This window comes from Salminus brasiliensis, chromosome 1 (genome assembly GCF_030463535.1).
Source record: "Salminus brasiliensis chromosome 1, fSalBra1.hap2, whole genome shotgun sequence".
NCBI lineage: Eukaryota > Metazoa > Chordata > Actinopteri > Characiformes > Bryconidae > Salminus > Salminus brasiliensis.
The window spans coordinates 25,331,675-25,353,948 of record NC_132878.1 but is presented as its reverse complement, the minus strand read 5'-3'; the positions used below and the strand labels follow the sequence as shown (position 1 = coordinate 25,353,948).

At 41.1% G+C, this 22,274-nt stretch overlaps 2 protein-coding genes across 2 annotated transcripts; one reads left to right on the top strand and one right to left on the bottom strand.

Moving 5' to 3' along the window:
* The first annotated feature begins 5,499 nt into the window (after positions 1 to 5,499).
* On the top strand, positions 5,500 to 13,642 carry nfkbib (nuclear factor of kappa light polypeptide gene enhancer in B-cells inhibitor, beta). The gene is made up of 6 exons (XM_072675599.1): positions 5,500 to 6,432; positions 7,668 to 7,785; positions 9,412 to 9,616; positions 10,041 to 10,129; positions 10,861 to 11,115; positions 11,757 to 13,642. Exons 1-6 carry the CDS (start codon positions 5,978 to 5,980, stop codon positions 11,799 to 11,801), a joined length of 1,167 nt encoding a protein of 388 aa, XP_072531700.1. The 5' UTR covers positions 5,500 to 5,977; the 3' UTR covers positions 11,802 to 13,642.
* Positions 13,643 to 14,686: 1,044 nt separating this feature from the next.
* On the bottom strand, positions 14,687 to 21,697 carry ftr84 (finTRIM family, member 84). The gene is made up of 8 exons (XM_072675637.1): positions 21,134 to 21,697; positions 19,181 to 19,276; positions 18,824 to 18,949; positions 18,375 to 18,482; positions 17,638 to 17,794; positions 16,614 to 16,667; positions 16,279 to 16,332; positions 14,687 to 15,231 (listed from the first exon to the last, which is right to left on the bottom strand). The coding sequence occupies exons 1-8, from the start codon at positions 21,686 to 21,688 to the stop codon at positions 14,687 to 14,689; spliced, it is 1,695 nt and encodes a 564-aa protein (XP_072531738.1). The 5' UTR covers positions 21,689 to 21,697.
* Positions 21,698 to 22,274: the final 577 nt, after the last annotated feature.

Genomic DNA, 22,274 nt, shown 5'->3' with positions numbered 1-22,274 from the left:
TGTGCAAGTTCTCCTACTTAGAAAGATGGGAGAGAGTTGTAATTTCCATCATAGGTACACTTCAACTTCAGGAAATCACATTGTAGGATTTTTAAAGAATTTTTTTGTAAATTATGGTGGGAAATAAGTATTTGGTCACCCACAAACAAGCAAGATTTCTGGCTCTCACAGACCTGTAACTTCTTCTTTAAGAAGTTCTTCTGTCCTGCATTCGTTACCTGTATTAATGGCACCTGTTTGAACTAACAGTATAAAAGACACCTGCCCACAACCTCACACAGTCAGACTCCAAACTTAACCATGGCCAAGACCAAAGAGCTGTCGAAGGACACCAGGAAGAACATTGCAGACCTGCACCAGGCTGAGAAGAGTGAATCTACAATAGGCAAGCAGGTTGGTGTGAATAAATCAACTGTGGGAGCAATTGTAAGAAAATGGAAGACAGTCAAGACCAATAATAATCTTCCTTTAATCTGGGGCCCTACGCAAGATCTCATACCCTGGGGTCAAAATGAGAACCATGAGAACGGTAAACAAAAATCCCAGACCTACACGGAGGAACCTGATGAATGACCTGCAGTGAGCAGGTACCAAAATGCAGTGCCAGGCGTGTCCCCCTGCTTAAGTCAGTACATGTCCAGGCCCGTCTGAAGTTTGCCAGAGAGCATATGGATGATCCAGAAGAGGATTGGGAAAATATCATGTGGTCAGATGGAACCAAAATAGTACTTTTTGGTAAAAACTTAACTTGTTGTGTTTGGAGGAAGAAGAATGCAGAGTTGCATCCCAAGAACACAATACCTACTGTGAAGCATGGGGGTGGAAACATCATGCTTTGGGACTGTTTTTCTAAAAAGGGAAGGAGTTGAAAATCTGTGTTGCCCAGCGACAGGCCCAAAACATCACTTCTCTAGAGGAGATCTGCATGGAGGAATGGGCCAAAATACCAGCTACAGTGTGCACAAACCTGGTGAAGACTTGCAGGAAATGTTTGACCTCTGTCATTGCCAACAAAGGTTATGTTACAAAGTATTGAGTTGAACTTTTGTTATTGACCAAATACTTATTTTCCACCATAAATTACAAATACATTCTTTAAAAATCCTACAATGTGATTTTCTGGATTTCTCATAGCTGAAGTGTACCTATGATAAACATTACAGACCTAGTAGGAGAACTTGCACAATCAGTGGCTGACGAAATACTTTTTTGCCCCACTGTACATGTCCAAATGTCTGTGGACACCCCTTCTAATGAATGCATTCAGCGACTTTAAAGTTGCTCTTATTGCTGACCCAGATGTGCAAATGCACACCCACTGCTGGTGCAGATAAACATTAACCGATTGGCACCATGGCTAATGCCAGGCGTGGACTAAAGGGGTATAAGCCCCATTAGCATTGACCTGTGGAGCAGTGGAACTGTGTTCTCTGGAATGATGGTTTGTGCTCCATCCAGTTGAGGTGGTGCTCATGCAACATCCTGACCTCACTAATTGTCGCAGAATGCATTCAGATCCTCACAGCAATGCTCCCAAATCCAGTAGAAACCCTTCCCTGGATAGTAGCGATAGTTACTCCATCAAAAGCAGGATAAACTCTCTTTTAAAACCCTTTGATGTAAAAAGAAACAAGGAATGGGCAGGTATCCCAATACTTTTGTCCATATAGCGTATCTCTGTTTTCTGCTATAAACCTCATAAGGAGGAAACATCATAGCGTCCTGCAATGGTAGCTTACAGTCTTACTCATGCGCCCTGCACGGTATTTCCATTGGAAAACTGTTTAGCCTAAGGGCTAATTCTTTGCAACGGGAGACCATCTGGACAAGACACACCAAGGGCGAATGGTATATATAGAGACAGCTGTCCTCAGCGATTGTGTCATACTGTGATATTACCTTATATTTACAGTAAATATAGCTAGCTAACGAAGGCTATCATTGTAGTACGTAAACAACACTAAAGGTGCTACAGAGGGGTTCTTTGAGCCACAATATACAAAAGAACCATTTTTGGTTCAAGAAAGACCCATTTCGGTTAAATGAACATATGTGTGAAGTAGATGTCAATTTGAAATGTTTAACAAAGTCACCAATTTACAGATCCTTCACACACACAGCTTTTTTAGAAAAATGCTTTTTATATGAAACCAATGGTCGAGACCTTCAAATCTGGACCTTGAATCCAGTTTCCAGTCCTGGATTTTGTTCTCGCTGGAAGTTAAGGGACAGTTAATGCAATCGATTGGCCACGTAGTGTCACACCTACAAAGAATTACAAAGTACCAGGACTGGAAGCTGGATTGGAGGACCAGATTTGAAGACCCCTGTTCTATGGCTTTGCTAAGAAAGAACCATTTGTGGCACCTTTATTTTTTAAGAGTGGCATGATCTCACAGGAATGACATCTGGGTGAGCCATCTGGATAGGGGGAGCCCACCGTGTTCATCACACAGGATGAAAATAAAATTACAAACAAGAGGAAATGACCCCAGAACACCCTGTACATGCGTTTGACCTCGCCCAAATAGGGCTTTAGTTACAGGGTTTGTTATTTTGTATGATAAACCTGTCTAACTCACCACATAACAGTATGATTATCAGCAGTTTTATTTGGGCGATTAGCACTAAAACCTGTAACTGTCCCATGTCGGATTCAAACTCCCCATGGTCAGCACCATGGTCACGCCAAGCTCAAGGCCTTGCTCCTAAACCTCTAGAAGGGTTAGGAATCCAGCATGTCTGGCCAGTACCGATGCCAAAACTGAAAGATATGAATCATCCCTTCAGATCATTCGTGAGAAAAGTGTCGCACTGCATCCAAAACAACCCTGGTGCTGATCTTCCCTGAAGACGAGCGGAACCTCATGAACATGACATCATCAGGGCCTGATGAGAGGACGTTTCTTTGTTTGAAAGGGATGGAGAGGTTTCAGTGTGTCTGTAATGCCACCTGCTGGTTCACCAAATAACACATCGTGTGTGTGTGGAAGAGCGAAGCGACTGCATTGGTGAATTTACCATGAATAAAGTGAACCATTCTCATCCCAGAAATACGCGCCAAGAAATCATGATTAATATATATAACTCATTTATTATTTTTTATTAGTTATAAAAATAAAACTTAAATTTTATTAATTTATTTTCATAGTTGGCACACCAATGGACAGTGGACAGTGATGGCTCAGCGGTTAGAGCACCGGGCTATTGATAACAAGGTTGTGGGTTCGATACCCGGGCTCGGCAAGCTGCCACTGTTGGGCCCTTGAGTAAGGCCCTTTACCCTCTCTGCTCCCCGGGAGCTGGAGTTGGCTGCCCACTGCTCTGGGTGTGTGTGTACTCACTGCCCCTAGTTCACTAGTCTGCTTGGGTGCTTGGGTGCTTGGGTGGTCGATAAAGGCCCAGGCACTTCAGCATATTACACAATATCTCTCGCCCTATGAAATGATGAAGCATCTAGTGCTGAGGTGGTGGTATGGGGGGGCCATACGCTCACCACGTGGATGCAGTACTGCATGGCTGACTGGCACATGCAGTTCAGCTGAAATTCCCAGCATGAGTCATGGTTAAAATGGCTAATTCTGCATAAACCAAAAATGACAAATAATGACAATGGCAGTTAAAGGAGCAGGAGGGAGTAGAACCCCCTCGGTTCCTCCACACTGTTCACAGTGAGCAGGAGCATTTTGATGAGAAGTAAAACAGGGGAGTCAAATCCGATCTCATCTGGTAACGCTGGGGACACATTTTAATGACAAGTGTGAACAGAATCCAGTCAAAGTAGATCTGGAACCAAACTATAGATAACTATATCTATAACTGGCTTTTGCTGTTTTCCCCAACTTGCACGTTTATGTGGTTTATGTGAGAGGTAAACAGAACACTCATCGGCTAAGCTGCTGTCTAAGCTGCTGTAGGTTTAATAGAATTATTTTGCCTTGCTCAGTACAAGCACAGTGCTCAGTCTGGTGCATGTGTACAGGCCCTTAGGTAAGACTAGGGCTCAAGACTTAAAATATCTCTTACTGACAATTGCATTCAGCAGTTTTCAATGAAGAATTTACAATTTCCCCCTTTTATCACAATATTTAAAGGATAATTTGCATAATTAATCCCTCATGTTCTTTAAAATGAATGAGTTTGATGCCCTATGTAAAAATCACTGAAATCATTTGCATATGTCTGTGACAAGAACTGTTGAAATCTAAGGGATAAAGAGAGGCATTAGATTCATAAACACTTTCAGAATAATAAAACACTAGAGAAATTACCCCTTTTCTCTATGCACACTTTTCTCTATTTTTATCAGTAATGGTAAATTTCGGTGAATTCGGGCGGGTCGGGTGTTGGCCTCATTGCTAGGGGATTTGTGTGGGAACTGTAATGCTGACAGCACTGTACCAATGCACACATTAAAGATGCCTGCAGGGGAGTACCAGAAGGGAGTCCCTTAAATAAAGACTACATAAATAAAGACTGCAGAAATACTCTTTGCTTCTGGGTGTCAGATTTCCGTTTATTAGCGTGGGATTGGGATGAAGTCTATAACTGTGGCTTTTGCTGTTTTCCCAGAGGAAGAGCTGGTTCTCCTGACTTGCACGTTTATGTGGTTCATGTGAGAGGTAAACAGAACACTCATCGGCTAAGCTGCTGTATAGGGGGTTAAGCCTATGTAGCCTATATATGTCATTTATACATATAACATAATAATAATAATAATAATAATAATAACATAATAATATTTGTATTTTAAGGTATCTTTGCTGACATTGGTTTTACACTGCACCCACAAAGACGTCTCCCCACCCACACTACACCTGAATTCACACCTATCCAGTGTCTTTGTAAATAATGTAAACATTCAGATTTTATTTAAACTGCTTTAAACCAGTGCAATATTGTAAATAGAGTGTGTATAATGTGTGTATATGTATATGTAAGTGTGTACATATACATATACAAGTGTGTACAAGTGTGTATGTGTGTATATGTATGTGTAAGTTAAGGTATAAATATTCAGTATTTCGCAAATTTCTGTTCTCTTTTTTTGTACTACTGTGAGGGACGATGTACATACATTTTCTTAATAAATGGATATATGTCTATGTTCAATATAATAAATGTAACAATGTATCGGGCGATCGATCAATACATAGATAGATAGATAGATAGATAGATAGATGCATCGCAATTATACTAATATTAATATTTAGTGCTCAAATACAGCATTAGAGGTTAACCAAACTGTTCTCTGTATATTTGAAACGCTGCACCATCCTGATCATGTATTTAAAGAAAGAAAAAAAAATCAGCAGCAGATATATGTTAATATATGTTAATAAATACAGTAGGGAAGTTTTAATTTTAGGTACTACACAGCAGCAACCTAGATTTGTGTCTTAGAGATACAAAAAAAAAGTTAGCTAGTGCTGTGAGCACTTTTTTTAGGGCCCTTACGCAAATGTGCTATAAAGGCAGTAGGGTGTAGGGAGCACGGAGCAATTTGAGACGCCCCTGTAACAAAATCCCCAATCGAACCGGTCCGGGCTGGGAATTCCCCGGGAAATCACCTACACAGCCAGCGAAAGGCGAGAGGCTTTTTCTGGAAACTTGGACGGTGGCTAGCCGTGGTGGTGCTGCTACTGCTGCTCGCACGGCTGGTTAGGGGGTTTAAAATGGTGCAGACACAGACATGGAAACGGGACTGAATCGCGCCGCTAAGGCGCCTGGCGTTGTTGTTGTGGCGGAATTTGATCCGTGACGAGAAAGGGCCCCAAAAACAAAACGGTCGGAGCTAAGCTAAACTCGGACTAGCCGATTAGCTCGTTAGCCAGCCAGCTAGCTAGCTAGGTGCGCGCGAGCTTTCCGTTGTCGTAAAAAAAAGCTCGTTCGCTGCTCCGGAGGCAGAGCAAGGTGGCGAAAGTGGCTCGTGAAAACGACACAAGTGCAGTTTTCATAGTGTTATAAATGATCATAAATGGAGTGGGCGCATCAACGGTTCTCACAAGACTTCCAGAGCGGATGTGGAAAGCAGGATGGCCGGCCTGGGGCCGAGCAGGGGCGCTCGGAGATCCCCCCTGAGGACTGGTGCGACAGCGGGCTGGACTCGTTCCTCGACCCCGAAAGCGAGGGAGTGTCGGAGCGGCCGTGGGCCCGGGGGCTCCCGATTGACTGCGGGGGAAGTGGCGAGGGTCAGACCGGGGAGTGTGTGTCTCTGGGCGGCGGAGGAGGTGAGCGACTGGACTCCGCTATCGGGGACTCCATCACAGACGAGGCAGCGGTGGAGAGCCTGTCGGCCGGGATCAGAACCGTGCTGCTTGGGGAGGAGGCTGAGGAGAAGGCGGCAGGGGAAGGAGAGAGAGCCAGGGCCGAAGAGCAGAGGAAAGAGGAGCTCTGGAGGACTCTGAGCTTCGTGTCGGAAGACGGAGACACGTACGTACCAATGCTGTTAGATTAAGACGTTTGAATGTTTTTAAAGATTTAACCGACATGTCCATCTTTATGTTTTGATGCGCATTGCGTACCAGACTGGACAACTCGACCCGGTTCATAATAAGTTATTTAAAGGGCCAGTACCATAAAATAACCCCCACCAAATTCCCTCTGTTTTTGTACTAAAAGCATGATGCACGGATCCCTCCCCAGCCTATAAAGTGTGTGTGTGTATGTGTGTGTGTGTATATATATATATATGTATATGTATATATATGTGTGTGTGTGTATATATATATATATATATATATATATATATATATGTATATGTGTATATATATATATATATATGTGTATGTGTATATATATGTGTGTGTATATATATATATGTATATGTGTGTATATATATGTGTGTGTATATATATATATATGTGTGTATATATATATATGTATATGTGTATATATGTATATGTGTATATATATATTGTGTGTGTGTAGCTAGAAAAGTTCACATAGATCTGTTTTTGAGACGTCACTTCTTTATATACAGCCTCAAGCAATCCAGCACTTCCCCTTTCAGTTAAGTTATGAGGAGTGTTTCAGCATGTACTGCCCTCTTTTTCCTTATTTTTTCCTCAGCGTGTTCCCCAGTTTAGTCATTTCCAAATTCCCAGATTTCCCTGAACATATTTGGAGGATAATTGGCAGGTTTGGCTGGAAGCGAACACCACACCCCTTATTTCAGGAGGACCAAAGATTATCAGGACTGTTCCTGGGCTTGAAAAACAGCTTTCACAATTAATCAGAATGAACGTGCAGAGCAAGCAGTTGCAGGTCCAGGAAAAAAAAAACCTCTTCATTGTCATCTTAATTGGTAGAGAGAGTGCTTAAAGTGATACTGCCAGACTATTAGAGTGTCACCTGTGTGGCAAGATGCTAGGGCTGCAACTGTATGAAATTCACACACCATGGTGTACCCAAAACCTGTATACCGCTGCAACCCTTCAGGACTGTATACATTTTATGGGCTGAAGAGAAGTTGGACAGTGGTCATGTAAAAAGTTAGGATGATTGTTTTCGGTGCATATACCCACACAAATCTAATGTCATTGTTCAGGTACTGAGCTGGCTGTAAGGTACCATCTGGAACATTAGGTGGAGTCTTTGGATCTTTTCCTGGCCTACTGCTGTTGTTTTGTGTCTACTGACCTCTTGACCTTCTCCTGTTCTGGTAGTGCACTGCATCTGGCGCTGATCCATGAGCAGTGGGGCTTCGTGCAATACCTGCTGGAGCTCATCTCCCTCAACCACACCTGGACGCCATACCTGGACATCCAGAATGATCTGGGACAGGTCAGTGGAGACACAGAGATACATACATACATACATACATACATACATGCCTATATACAGATCTTAAAAACAAACTTAAGACACTACTGAATGCTCTCAATGTTTAAATATTAATACTGTGTTGTTAAAATTTAATATAATAATTTCTTTGCATTGTTTGAACAGTTGTCATTTCTGCAAATAAATGCTCTAAATAGCAATAATTGTATTTGGAATGTAGGGGAAATGTTGTTCATGGTTTATGAAATACAATACAATAATTTCCCTGAACACAGTGCCTAAAATAGCAAAACCAGAAAAAAATGATAATGTAGGGTGGTTTCTCTCACAATAGGGTATTCACATAATACCACAAAGTGATCAGGCTGCTATGTGTTAGAATTTCTTTGGTGCTTACTAACACACAGTAGTAAACTACTATTTTCCTATTTGTTAAATTGTGAATACCTTGGTTAATTTAAAAACAGTGTTGTGGGACAGATGATATTTGATGAGGATGCTCTCTTCAGTTTATCTTTGGCAGTTTGGTGTGTAAGCATTGTTAAAGTTTTAGAAGATACTAGTTATAAGATTTTAGTTATCTCCACAGTCCATACAGGTCACATACTATTGTAGTACCTATTATACTATAATAGGTAAACTATTTTTAAAAAAGTAATGTTTTGAATTGGTTTTTGTGATTTCACAAAAACCAATACACCAATATCCACCTGATCAGCCCACCACAGTTATTTTTATTTGTATTATTATTATTATTAATGTTATTATTATTATTATTTGCACCATTAGCAAAACAGATAAATAAGTCCCTTTCAGAAATCTGGGGCTACAGCAACTTGTTGACAAATAATGATACTGACTGTGGCAGAAAAGCCATAGGAACTGAGGAAACAATTGTTATGGATAATATCCATCCAGAATCATATCAGTACTGGCAGATGTTTGAGAATATACTGGATTTTTAAAAATGTCAATGGTTTATGTACTCTAAAAGAGCAGAATGTTAAGTCAATGCTGGACTACTGAACTAAAATGTCTGCATTTTATTCCTTTTACTGTATTTATAACCAAGTGGAGTTGTGACATAACAAAATTTTGGGAGAGGCACCACTCCCCGAACTCCCCCTCTTTTGCACTATATATACCCTCCACTCTCACTTCACTTTCGTGACAAACAACGTCACACCCACCTCCACCCCATCTCCTCCCTTCTTCTTCCAGCTCAATTACCGGTGGGCCTGGCTTCTCATACTCCTTCCTCGAATCCGCCCTGAACTTCAGCCCAAAGTCTTCTGAGTTTGCCTCTCTGTAACACCCTTACAGAGTCTCTAGATCAGTACATCCTTGTTTATCAATTGTTAGTCTATTGATAGTCAGTAGATTCCATATCAATATTGTCACATATGGTACAAATGCTTCAACCTGGCCCTTAAAAAATGGTAATTTGTTAGTATATCGCAAGGTTGTCAGATCAGCATTGCAAAGACCAGCATCACTGTAACAGTACATTACGCTGTGCAGCTCTGCTACACATTTACACCTCAGCTGCGTTTTTTTTATTTACTCCTCCTGCTCCCTCTCCTACATTGCCGCCACCTCTCTTGTCCCTCTCTCTCTCTCTCTCAGACCTCTCTGCATTTGGCGGTGATTGTAGGCCGCAGCGAGTGCGTACATGCACTGCTGGAGGCCGGGGCTTGTGCCGAGCTTCAGGAAAGAGGAGGACACACTCCCTTGCACCTTGCAGTGAGAGAGCAGCGGACGGAGTGTGTGAGGGAGCTCACGTCCTACACCCGCCCTGCACTGAAGCACCTAAACATCACCAATTATGCCGGTACGCATTCAGTCTTTCTTGTTTTCTCAAGTCAGTTTAATATTGACCTACCTGTCACTTTAAATAAAGTAACCTGCCTCTAAGAATCATCTGCTTCTTTTGTTCACAAGACCTGCACATCACATTTAAAGAGGTGTTTTCTGACTGTCCTCTTGTACTGTAACACGGACACGCACGTTACCATACTTGGTGCTGCTGACTCAACCTTGCAAATAGTCTAATCTTTCACTCTGTTTCACTGGAAGCTGACTCACTTGACTGTTGAATAATCTTGGGAATTTTTGGGACTTGTTGATAGTTGGTGGAGTGTATTGTAGGTTGTATCCAGATGCCTTTTTTATTTTGATGTACTTTGAGGGTGCATTTCATACAGTTTGAAGTACAATGCTTTAAATGCTTTTTCTCTCCATCTCTCTCTGTCTAGGAGTGAGTGCTCTCCACTTGGCTGTTCAGAAAGGACGATGTGACATAATCAGCATGCTGTTGAAAGCTGGAGCTGACGTTAACCAGAGGGTAAGATACCAGGGCTGTGTCCCAAATTACTCCAAAAACCAGTTCCAGTTTTGTAGGCTGACTTTCTTGGCTGTCATGTTGTTGAAGGTTGTCTGTCCAAATGCAGCCGAGAACTGTCAAATTGCAATTGCAGTTTTTGAGATTTTGAAGAATTTGGTGCATTTTTCCGGTCCTATACTCAACTACAATTAGTCACGTACACCAAGAAATATTTGGAAGTATTCTGAAATGTCATTTTTAATGTGATGTTTTTAAATATAAGATTTTGATGTTCCATTTTTAAGTTTGTCATAGTTTATGTGTCATAAGATCTAAATAGGTATATAGACATTTCTAGGCATATCGAGAATCTCATCAGTGCATCAGAACACTGACTAAGTGCATGTTTCATGACCGAGAATGTAATTAATCTGGTTTAACTGAATGAAGTGCACCACATTTCAAATATAAATCACTGTACAATTATAGGGCAGTATTCATAAATAGTAGTTGTTAAGAATACATTGGTACTGGTGTATTTTGTCTGTGATCATGTGTACTGCAGTAAATATTTTGTATCATGAAAATGTCTTTCAATAACAGAATATTTTTTTCATTTTACCACTTCTGAGGTATCAGTGCTGCAGTAAGCAATGTATTGTATGTACAGCCGTAACATAAGTATGTAACAGTTCGTTCGTTCATTCTCTCTTTGTTTGTTTCTTTCTGTCTTTCTCTGTTCCTCCCTATAGGATCAGGGTTCTGGGCGGACTCCGCTGCACTGGGCGGTGGAGTCTCAGAACTGTGCTGTGGTTGAGCTGTTGCTCAGAGCTGGAGCCTCTGTGGATCAGCGCTCCTACGCCGGACATACACCACTCTACTGCGCTCTCTACAGGCCCAACAAGGGACTGCAGGCTTTACTCAAATCTGCAGGTGCCTGTACTCCAGAGGTGGATGAAGATGAGGAAGATGAATATGATGATGAAGAGGAGAGAGAGAGTGAAGAGGTGAGTCAGCTTCAGTCCACACACTTGCACAGATGTGCGCACACATAAAATACCCCAATATGTAGAAGGTGTTTGTGTGTGTATGTATGTATGTATTTGTGTATGTGTCACTAAAGACCACTGAAGGCTATGAATGTATTGTCAAGCTCATGAAACCACTTTAAGTGCCTTTTTTTGGGACTTGTGACATGGTGTATTATCATGCTGGAAGTATGCTTAAACCAGTCTGACCGTTTTCCCAGGACGTCTTTCATCAGCAAGGCGTTTCCGTCTGCAGAACTGCTGCTCATTGAATGTTTTTCTTTACTGCACCATTCTGAGTAAACTCTCAAGACTGTTGTGCTGAAAATGCCAGGAGATCAGTAGTCTTGAGAGCAACTCAAACCAGCCCTTCTGGCGCCAGCAGTCAAAAACACTGTGATCACATTTGTTTTTACTGATAGTTGATGTGAACATTACCTGAATCTTCTGGCCCGTATCTGCAGTTTTATGCATTGCCCTGCTGCCAGTGTAAGCATCAATGGACTCAAAGCCCAACCTTGAACTGAATCACAATTGGGAGTTCTAGGCTTTGACTTGTTTTTTCGATCTGGGAATCTGGCCTCAGGTGTGGTAAGAGTTTCTGTTTATCTCTGTTACAGGAGGAGTTTGATGATGTCATCATCCATGGACAACGAGTGCTGTAACTACACATCATGACAGGGTTGCTGGAGACTTACAGGGACTTGATTCAGCGAGTATGCGTGTGTATGTGTGTGTGTAACTTTATTAATGCTGGTACTGTTTGAGCTTACAATGCTGCAAGTCCAGTTAGTGTGTGATTTCTTTATTTTCTGAGCTGTAAAGTTCTGCATAATACCAACCAAAAGAGTTGAAATAGAACTGCTGAAAAAATCACCTCAATCCGGTGACTGGCATAAGCCTAATTTTGGACTCCTCTTACACTGTCTTTAGGGACCACTCCCTAAAAGTCTTTTTGGTTAAAGCTAAGAGAGGAAGCCCAGCGTGTCAGCATTTCAGCATTTCTGGAGCAGGTTTAACCCTTGGGATTGTACTGTACATTTTAGAACCATGTATTATTTATAGTAGCAGCATCTGCAGGAGGCCATTTGTTATTGTTGTTGTTGTTATGTTAAACCCTGCCTTATGTACGAGCCCAGTTCTTAAAGCTAAAGACAAAACAGTGGCAGCTCTTGCTTTTCTTTTTTTTTTTTTTTTTTTTTTTTTTTTTTTTTTTTTAATTAATTGTGTTTTAGCTTTTCAATCTGATTGTTCAAACGTAGCTCTAGATGTTGTAGCCTTGCTGGTGGTGGTACTGAAATTGAAACACTCTAAACGTGATGTAGCCGTGAGATCTTAATGGTTAAAAAGCTCTTAAATGCTGGTTTCATGTCTCAGTGGGTCGCAATACAAATTCTGGAAAGGATATGCACTACAGTTTGATCTGTGCTGTAACACCTAGCTCAACTCAGCACGTCTGCTAAAGGGATAGATCAGTGAGAAATCTGATGTAGTTGACGAGCCATCAAAGATTGGAGTTCAAAGATTTGTGCTGGGCAAATTATGTAAAAATGGGCAAAAGTACATTTCGTCACAGAATACAGGAGTAAGGGTGTTTTGATAGACTAACAGTTTGTGTAACAACTCAGCATGCTGTTTCATGACTTAGGAATTCAGTTGCCTGAAGCTAATTAGTCTACATGAGCTTCCGTTACTTACTTCCGTTAGCTACATTTAGTCTTTGGTCAACATGGCTGATGGCTGATTGACTTCATGTGGGGTTGATGGGCTTGAGTAAATGAGTCTGCTCCAAACTATTGTTTTAACTATAGTAATTGTAATGATGTCTGCAGTAGTAATGCTTTAGAGCCATAAGCAGAAGGCATCAAAGGCACCACACCATGAACACTACACTATTCATAGGGTACAAAACAACAACTTGGCACTTAACTTGACTCTATTTTTCATGTCTTTAAAAGAGATGGTCACTTAAAACATGTTGAAAGTGCTAGGGGTTTCTTTTTTTTTGTCTTTTTGCAGTAAACCATACTGACTCAACCTGTGATTAACCTTGCGTTGATATTAGTGACACTAAAATTTTTGGCTTGTGCTGTACTTTTGAACCTGTCGTTTCTATGATGATGTTGGTGGAACTTTTCAGTAGAATCAGTAGAAAGGTTCTGTGATGTGGAGGCTAAAAGTAGAAAAAGTGAGTGGATAGAAAGGAATAAGAGGGATGCGGACATGAGGTGTAAAAGAAGTGTAAAAGGTATGTGAGAAAGCCGATGGAGTATCTGTTCATACTGTGTATTTGGATGATTTTCAATTGACTTGTTTAAATGCGTGAAACTGGTGGTCTGTGCTTAAAGCAGAAGAATATCTAAGCTCAGCTATATGGGCTTCACCTTTTGACTGGTTTCTCTTTTTTTTTTTGTTTTTCTTTTCCACTATCTTAACTGGGGTGGCGGCTGAAGACGTGCTGTAGAATGCTTGAAATGGAGAATAAATATAAGATAAAAACTAAAAAGTGGACGTGTCAGTTCTTTCTCCCTTGCCTACAGAGAATGTCTGTTGCATCCTGGGGTTTTAATTAGCTTGCATGAATAGGTCTACTGAGTCAGGTCATTTGAAAGAAAGTCGTTTATTAGATGTATTTAATTATTTAACATGAATGTTCTGCTTTGAAAGACAGTAAATTAAAATCAGTATGGTTTACAAGTGAAGAGATTATAAGATCACTGTCAAAACAACCTCTAGCCAAACTAAATGGACCAATAATATTGCTCTGTTAAGATGTCTATAGACTTCCATTAAGAATTTAATTACATTTAACAGCAAATACATACTAGTATGCATAAGTTTGAGCACCTCTGTTCAAATGATGTAAACAAATCTTTGGCAACAAACATTACATTACATTTTTCTGCACGCTTGAAAGCTTAATTTGTTTATCTGTTGAAAATAAACCATAACCTAATGTAATGGCTTAACCTTTGTACATGCACCTCCCCTAATTAGTTTAATCCAGTAAATAAATTATAGTGCATTTCTAATCTATAAAATAATTAGTTTTTCAACAAAACATAAATTTACCTTGAGGCAAAGAAATTGTGTGTATGATCCTAAAGATAAAAACTTCCACTGAGCAACTTCTCATTTTAAGCCCGAAAAGTCACTGCAATCAATCTCAATCTTACACTAAGCAAAAAGGGATCATTTGACTTGTAAAACAGAAGAAATCTTTTGGGGGCTATGCAGAACCTTTAGAAACTTTATGGTTATGGCATGTTTTGCTGACTCTCTACACTATACCAATAACTGCCAGTTAGAGATGTTGGGATACGCTAAGCATTCAAATGGTTATTTTTGTTTTTGTTTTTTTAATAAAAAAATAAAACATCCTTTATGTTGAAATCTAAACAAAAAGAAAACATGAAAATAAAGCTGGTAATATAAAATAGCATTAAAATGAATTACATTATTATCTGTTTAGTTTCATTTAAATATGAATATATTATTATAACAAAATCAAATAAATAATAGCTTTTGACTGATAGGGGTTAACCTCCCCTCAGTTGTATGGTTGTGTGTTTTTCTCCAGTGAGCACAGGGACACACAGGCCCCGACTCCAAACCCAGCATACAGCGGCTCAGAAAACCTAGCCTGGAACCTGTAGATGAGCTCCATCGATTCCGAGACTGCATAGAAAGACAAGGCGCTCTCAGCACAGTCCAAATACACCCCGATCCGCGTGGTTCTGGCTGAGATTGGCAGGTCTTTTTCCATCTTGTTGTGCCAGGCAGAATATCCAGACTCTGAGCACAGCAGGCTCCAAGAGCGGTCGTTATATCCCAGAAGACTGTGGGAGTTTTTCCCCTTGCGGCTGATGCTCCTGTAGGCGACGCCGATGGAGAACTCTCCGGTCCATTCCACCTCCCAGTAGTACCTGGATTCACTCAGAGGCTCAGCGCACAGGATCTGGCAGAAGCCGTCAAAGCGCTCCGGGTGCTCCGGGTAGAACTGCACGGTGCGCTTTCGGACCACTCTGCGGTTACCCTCAGACAGGACCAGCTCCTTATAGGCCGTGTTGGGGTCAAAGGTCAGTTTGACCGCATCTGTTGGCCAAGAGATAATTAATTATACAGGTAGGACTGGGTCTGAAAACATAAGGATACAACAGCAGCTTTAGTACACCAGGTGGCAGGTGTGTAGTTTACTTACTAGTTATAGATAGACTTTCATAGGTTACATGCTCATATTATGTTGTTATATTATTGTAACCAGTTAGCAGTTTATTAGGAACACGTACACATTCACTCATGCAATCATACGCCAGCAGTGCAATGCACAGAACCATGCAGATACATGTTATCTCAGCGACTTGTGATTGTTGGTGCCAGAAGGACTGGTTGGGTTTTTCAGCACAACAGTGTCTAGAAACTGCTCAGAATAGCGTGATAAAGGAAAATCATCCAGTGAGTGGTAGGTCTGCAAATCCAAATGCCTTACTGATGAGGGAGCTCAATGGAGAATGGCCAGACTGGAGAACTGGCTTGGTAACGGTTTCCAGAATAAAAGGTGTCCACAATCTATTTTTCTAAGGTCTTCTGGACAACCTGTGTGGTCGAATGGTCGTTAGCTGAAGTACTCACATTGGTCATTACTTTATTACATTACATTACATTATTTGGAGCAAACATTTGGCACCTAAAGATTGCATACCCTTGAAATATGTACCAATCCACTGTAAAATGTGCACAACATTTCTGAAATCCTGCCCGGGGCAGTCACTTTTTCACAGCACTGTACAATGCAGCAGAGCCAGGGATAGTTCAGCCTGGAACTGGACAGACCAAAGGGTTAAATGGCAACCCACAGTTTAAATCCATCACAAGCCATGCAAGAAATGCTGGCCGAGAGTCCATTTGCCATAACTGACCTGGAAACACCTTAACTGGGAATTTTCTGCTATCTGGGAACAATTACTAGCTTTTATAGCAATTATACTTAATAATTATTCTTTTGGACTGAAGATTTGTGTAAAGAAAAGCTAGCTTCAGATCAATCTAAGAAAGCCCACTTCTGCCTCTGAGACTGAATGTTAGCAGTCTCTGTGTATCACAGTGTATCACTGGATCGTGTGCGGTGCAGAAGTGACCTACGTTTCAGGAAGTCCCGCCGGGTTTTTGGCTCCTGGTGATCAGCTCTTGAAGGGGCTGAAAATGAAGACAAAAATTACTAAAAACTAAGTAATGTACTCCTACAAGACTGCTATCTTAAAGGAATAGCTAGCCTTGATAATATATGCTAAGCCAAAAATGCCAACCATGATATCACAGCCATACTGAACAGAAGCTACCAGGGCAGTCGGCATTATGGAGAAGTCCAGAAGTCCCTTTAATGTGATTTAGATTAGCATTTTACGATAAAGTCGAAACATACTAAACATTTGAACACATGAGCACTTTAGCATAGTAACACATTAAAGTCAGCTTGCCTTTAAAACGACCTCCAGACCTGGGGATCAACACGTACACTGGGGTGTCACTCACTGTGAGGGGAAAATGCAATATATATATATATATATATATATATATATATATACACACACACACACTGATTAATGGAACATTACAACATTACAATTTATTTAATAAGACTTTATAGATTTATAAATGCTAATGGAAGCCTTTGAGGATCCGTTAACCTGAGCTGAACAGAGACATTCAAACTAGCCCCTCATAGCTTTTATTTGGTCCTAGGAATATTATCACTGTAGGGTGACCATTTATTATTTTATTATTTATCTTTTTCTTTTTTTTTTCTTTTTTAAATAGAGGACGCTGGAAACACACCTCCCGTCATGGTAAGGGTGTTGTGGTTGGATGTCTACAAGTAGAAATAATTTTAAAAAAATAAAGAAGTGGGTTAATGAACATTAGTCCAAAAATATTTCCTCATTTACCAAATCTAATACATGACATTTACCAGCCTATATGGTCAAATCATCTCTTTTCGATTCAACATATCTTCAAATAAAATACATTAAAAATGTTTTTTTTGGAAGATATGTTGCATAAAAAAACATAAACTACATAAAACTAAAACTTTTGCATAAAGTTTATTTTTGTTTTTATGTTAGTGTAAAAAAAAAAAGCGTCAATAAAATTAAATGAGGTAAAGTCAAACTGATTTATTTACATTCCCGTTTAGGTATTTTTAGGCTGTGGTGGGAAGCAGTTTGACCAATGGTGATGTATATGCAGACACGTGTAGACCAATAGTGGCGGTGAGAAAGCGGGACTTAAACAGAGCCGTTCAGAGCTGTGAAGATCTGCAGAGTGTATGGCGACTGTAGAAGCAAACGCTGAAAACGGGTATTTCACACAATTTTAAAAAATCCCGGAATGATGCATTTTTGAGATCCCAAAAAGAGGACATGTTCGTGAAAAGGGCGCATGGTCCCTCTAGTGATGTAGCTCTACTGGGTGAAACCCATGTGCTAAATTTGTCTTAAATACCTTTTTTGGACATATTGCTCATCTCTTTTTTGCAGATGTCGTCCAAGTGTTCTTTCATATCAGTAGCGGTCTTGGTGACCTCTCCGAAGGAGAAATCTGGGTTTATCAAGACTTTGGGCACCATGGGCTCCGGGGCTATGGACAATGCTGGGAAATTCTGTTGAGATGTAGATTACACAGGTCATGAGAATGTATCGCTGTGTTACTCTTCGAGTCATGCTATTTGTGTTAAATGTGTAGTTCACTAGTTGACATTTCTGTGTTTTAGTGTGCATAGAACATTTCTGTGTTTTAGTGTGCATAGAACATTTCTGTGCAAAAAATAAGTGTTGGGAAACTAACACTTTACACCTCAAGGAGCTTTTATGACATCCCATTCTAAACCTATAGACATTAATATGTCTATAGTAGCTGAGTAGCTGAGCAGAGAGTTGGAGACCTTATGCACTATTCTCCTCGCCTGGAGACCCTACTCTGGAACTTTACATGGTCTGACACTTTGTGGTTCCTAAACACTTCCACTTTTCAATAATATCCACATTTGATGGTGGAATATCTAGGAGAGAAGAAATGTCACCAACTGACTTGCAGCGGTGGAGCGGTGGACTCCTATTACAGAACCAGTAGTACAGAACCAGGAGTTCTTTAAAACCACCCATTCTTTCACTAATGTGTGTAAAGGCAGACTGATTTTAGACACCTGTAAGAATGGGGCAGACATCCCTACTGTGTTGTACCTGTAGAAAGTGTATGTTGTCCTCAGTATCAAGTATCTGCCTTAACTCGGCATCTCGCCGCTGAAGCTCCATGATCTCCTGCTCCAGACGCTCCACGTAGCTTTGGGCCTGTCGACATATACACACACAACATTTTTTATACAGACAGGTTGGGGGAGGGGTACATATTACATCTACAATCAGCTCAACCTGTTGTCCCATAAAATATAGTGGATATGATAATATGGATTTTATTATGTATTAAATCTACTTAGGCCAGATAGTAGGCCTAAATATGTAGTATACAGTATGTTTTTGGTCATAATGTGCAGGCTAATCTTTAACCATGTCTTTATGGATTATGGATAATCAATGTTAGTGACCTACTCCACTTCAGTGATTGTAATGCTATGGCTGATTGGTGTATTTAAATAGTATAGGATTGGGAACTTGTTCAGTAGGCTACTTGCCTGTGCCATGGCTGCCTGTAGGTTGGCCTGAATAAGCTGGCAGATTTCAGCATGCCAGCGCTCCACAGACTGCAGCATCTCACTGAAGATCTTATCGCTGGCAGCCTGGGCCCTGTGGGCATTACCCTGAAGTCAGTGGGCAGCAGAAAGCTGAGAGTCAATTAAACAATACATCCCAACAGCTAGATGGCAGTAAAGAGACATGTAAATTACACATTAGCTAGCAGGGCGTTCAGTACAGTTTTACTAAAGTTCTCACTGATGCTCCAAACTGGAGAATACTACTGTCTGTTAAACACGGCATCCACAACACCAGGGGGCAGCACTGGACCAAGCATTAGTGGTTACTGAGCTCACCTTAAGAACCTCCACATTGTGTCTGAGCTCCTGCAGCTCCTTCATTCGCTCCTGGATAATGTGCTGAACTTCGGACTGGGTCACCACCAGCAATTTCTGAAATGGAGAGTGTGTTTGGTTCTAGTGAGACTTCTAATGTTTGTAATATGCCTCTTTCACTTTTAGTGACAGATCTATATCTCTCAGCTCGTCCAGAAAAACATGTCCTGTAGTGGCGTCTCCTTTAGTGCAAATTACACTTCCCATCTGTAGGGGGAGCCCAGGTACAAGAAAATGCCAACAATTCAAAGCCTAGGGGGCAGCTGAAGTAGGGCTGGTCCTCTGTATGACTGTCCTCTGTATGAAACGTCTTCTTAGCAGCCTGTTGGTCACACAAATGGAACAGTCTACCACAGGCTGCAAGGTGACTTCACAGGAAAAGTCCTGTCTCTCTCTTCGTTTTTCTTCACAAAAATGAATTTAAATGATAAAAATGAACATTTTTATACAAACTCTGCTGGTGGGGGCTTCGTTTTTCACCATTTTTGTGGTGCACCCCCAAACCCCAACCCCCTCTGTGCGCAGAGAACTGTGGGAAAGAAGGATACATCAGTTGCGTCCTCCAAATCGCTCTGAACATGGGCTGCATTTCTGAGCTGTATACAAAGAGTCCTTCGATTTGGAACAACCTTCTATGACACATCGGCCAAGAAATGCTGCCCACCTCAGCTGCAGTCTAGGCTTAGGAACCCAGCTAAAGTTGCTTTAGGAACTGGAGCATGAACTTGTAACTTGCTAGCAGTTTGCATTTCTGCTGTCACCTTCTAGATCATTTTTCCCTGTCTTAATCCCTTACCTGTTTAATTCTGTAACTTTTTTTAAATATCTCTTTGACTTTGTAATGAAATGCTTCCACACTTTTTATTATTTTATTTATTTTATTTTTACTTTATTATTATTTTTATATTATTTTATTTTAACTTAAGTAAACTATTAATAGCAGTATAACATGCATTTATAAGTTCTGGACCAAATGTTCATGTCTGATAAATATTTGGGAGAAATGAGCTTTTTAGTTACTATTTTTATTTTATATAAAAAAGGGAGTTTGGAATTATGTGAGTAAAGTATCGTTTGAAACGTAAACTTGCTTAAAACATAAAGCAAACCTTGTGAGTGTTTTACCAATATACTTTAAGGGCCTGGCAGTTACAGGTTACTGCATTTAACAGCAAAGACAAGCTGATCTGTTGGGTGCCATGATGGTGTAAAACTGACAAATATTATTGACTATAACAAAAGTGAGAAAGCAAAATATAAGGTAAATACAAGGTAAACAGTAGGAATGAATTATGGGTTCTTAGGGATCCAAGGTATGCATTTACTGTTTAAGAGTGGGATCATTGTCAGAACAGGTCAACTGGTTGTGTGTTAAATTGGCATTCCACTGATTTCCCTAAATTCCCTAAATTCCTGCATAATAACCATTCAGAGTTCTAGAGAAACTTACAGAGTCTGAATTCTTCACAGTGCAGCTAAATGGGATCGGAGATTTGAAGAGTTTACTGTCTCTAAAAGCTCCATCACAGAAACCCATTACACCAAATGTCTGACAACTGTCTGATGTCTGAGACGCTGTTTCAGAAGAGCTTGGACTAAAGAAGATGTTTATAAACACTCATTTATGGTGGAGGGATGCATGCAGGGGTGTTTGTGGCAAAATCTTCTACAAAAAATAATTTTTTTACCATTGTCAACATCACATAGACTTGACACATAGACGTGTAGCTTCACTGATGTTTTTCGATTGTTTAAATCAAATGGCTATATTTGCATTGTAGTCGTGGCGACCCCAGGTTTCCATCAGCACCACTGTGAAAAAATCAGAGTTGCTAGTCACTAGTTGTTCCTTTTCTACAATGAACCATTTCTCTAGTCGAGCGGACTACAAAGTCATCCTCTTTGGTCTCTCACCTGCTTTTCGGTGCGCTCCTCCTCAGCGCTGACCGTGTTGTGGCTGCGGTGTTCTCTGACCGTGCAGAGCACACAGATGCACATCTGGTCAGAGCGGCAGAACAGCTCCAGACCCTTCTCATGCTGGGGGCAGATCTTGCGGTCCAGGTGGCCCGTCTCGTCCACCAGCTTGTGCCGCTTGAAGGTGGCTGACTCGTAGTGGGGCTTGACGTGCGTCTCACAGTAGTAGGCCAGGCACACCAGGCACGACTTAACGGCCCGGTTCCGCCTGCCCGTGCAGAAATCGCACAGGACGTCCCGTTTGAGGTATGGGAAGGGTGCGAGCTCTGGCAGGGGCGTGGGAGACTCGCGGGAACCAATGCTGGGCACGTTGCGCCGCAGGACCGGCCGAGGGGTGAAGGTGGCTCGGCACTGGGGGCAGCTGTAGACGCCAACGTTGTCAGCCTGGTCCCAATAGGTTTTGATGCACTCCAGGCAGAAGGTGTCTCCACAGGGGATGGTGACGGGGTCTTGGAGCCCCTCTGCACAAAGCAGGCACGTGTAGGGGTCTGGCATGATGGCTTCCAAGAGACTTGGGAAGATGGATGATGGTTTGGTTGTCCAGAAAGCAAGAGAAGATTGTGTGACTTACATCTGAAGACAGGTACCAGTATTTATAGACTTGGCTTTAGGTTAGTCCATGGGAAAATGGAGTGGCAAACAAGTTAGCACACCAACGTCCTGAAGGTTAGGCTGAGGGTTCTGAAGGTTATGCTTGTATGTAAACAAAGGTGGAAATTCGATAGCTGAAAATATTTATAGATCACCCGTCTAACAGGCTGTTGGTTACCAGCATGGAAAGCTTGCAGGACAACACCAATGGATGGAAAAACATACATGCCCTGGAGCGGCTAGCTAAATAATAGCTAGACCACTGGACACAGTCGTGTGCAGATAAACTAGCCAAAAGCAGCAATAGTAGGTGAATGTGGAAAGCACTTCATGTTAACATTCAGTTTCACTGCAAAGGTTAGTGCTGTAGCTCTAGCTATAGCTACACGATTTGGACAAAAGTATTGGGACACCTGCTCATTCATTATTTCTTCTAAAATCAAGGATATAAAAAAAAGAGCTGATCCTGCTTTTATAACGGAGTAACTGT

Coding starts and splice junctions, on each gene's coding strand:
- nfkbib (XM_072675599.1), top strand. CDS start 5,978: ATGGAGTGGGCGCATCAACGGTTCTCACAAGACTTCCAGAGCGGATGT. Junction 10,130..10,860: donor GAGCTGACGTTAACCAGAGG/GTAAGATACCAG, acceptor TCCTCCCTATAG/GATCAGGGTTCTGGGCGGAC. Junction 11,116..11,756: donor AGGAGAGAGAGAGTGAAGAG/GTGAGTCAGCTT, acceptor TCTCTGTTACAG/GAGGAGTTTGATGATGTCAT.
- ftr84 (XM_072675637.1), bottom strand. CDS start 21,688: ATGCCAGACCCCTACACGTGCCTGCTTTGTGCAGAGGGGCTCCAAGAC. Junction 19,277..21,133: donor AGGAGCGCACCGAAAAGCAG/GTGAGAGACCAA, acceptor TCTCCATTTCAG/AAATTGCTGGTGGTGACCCA. Junction 16,333..16,613: donor GTCTGGAGGTCGTTTTAAAG/GCAAGCTGACTT, acceptor CTTCATTTTCAG/CCCCTTCAAGAGCTGATCAC.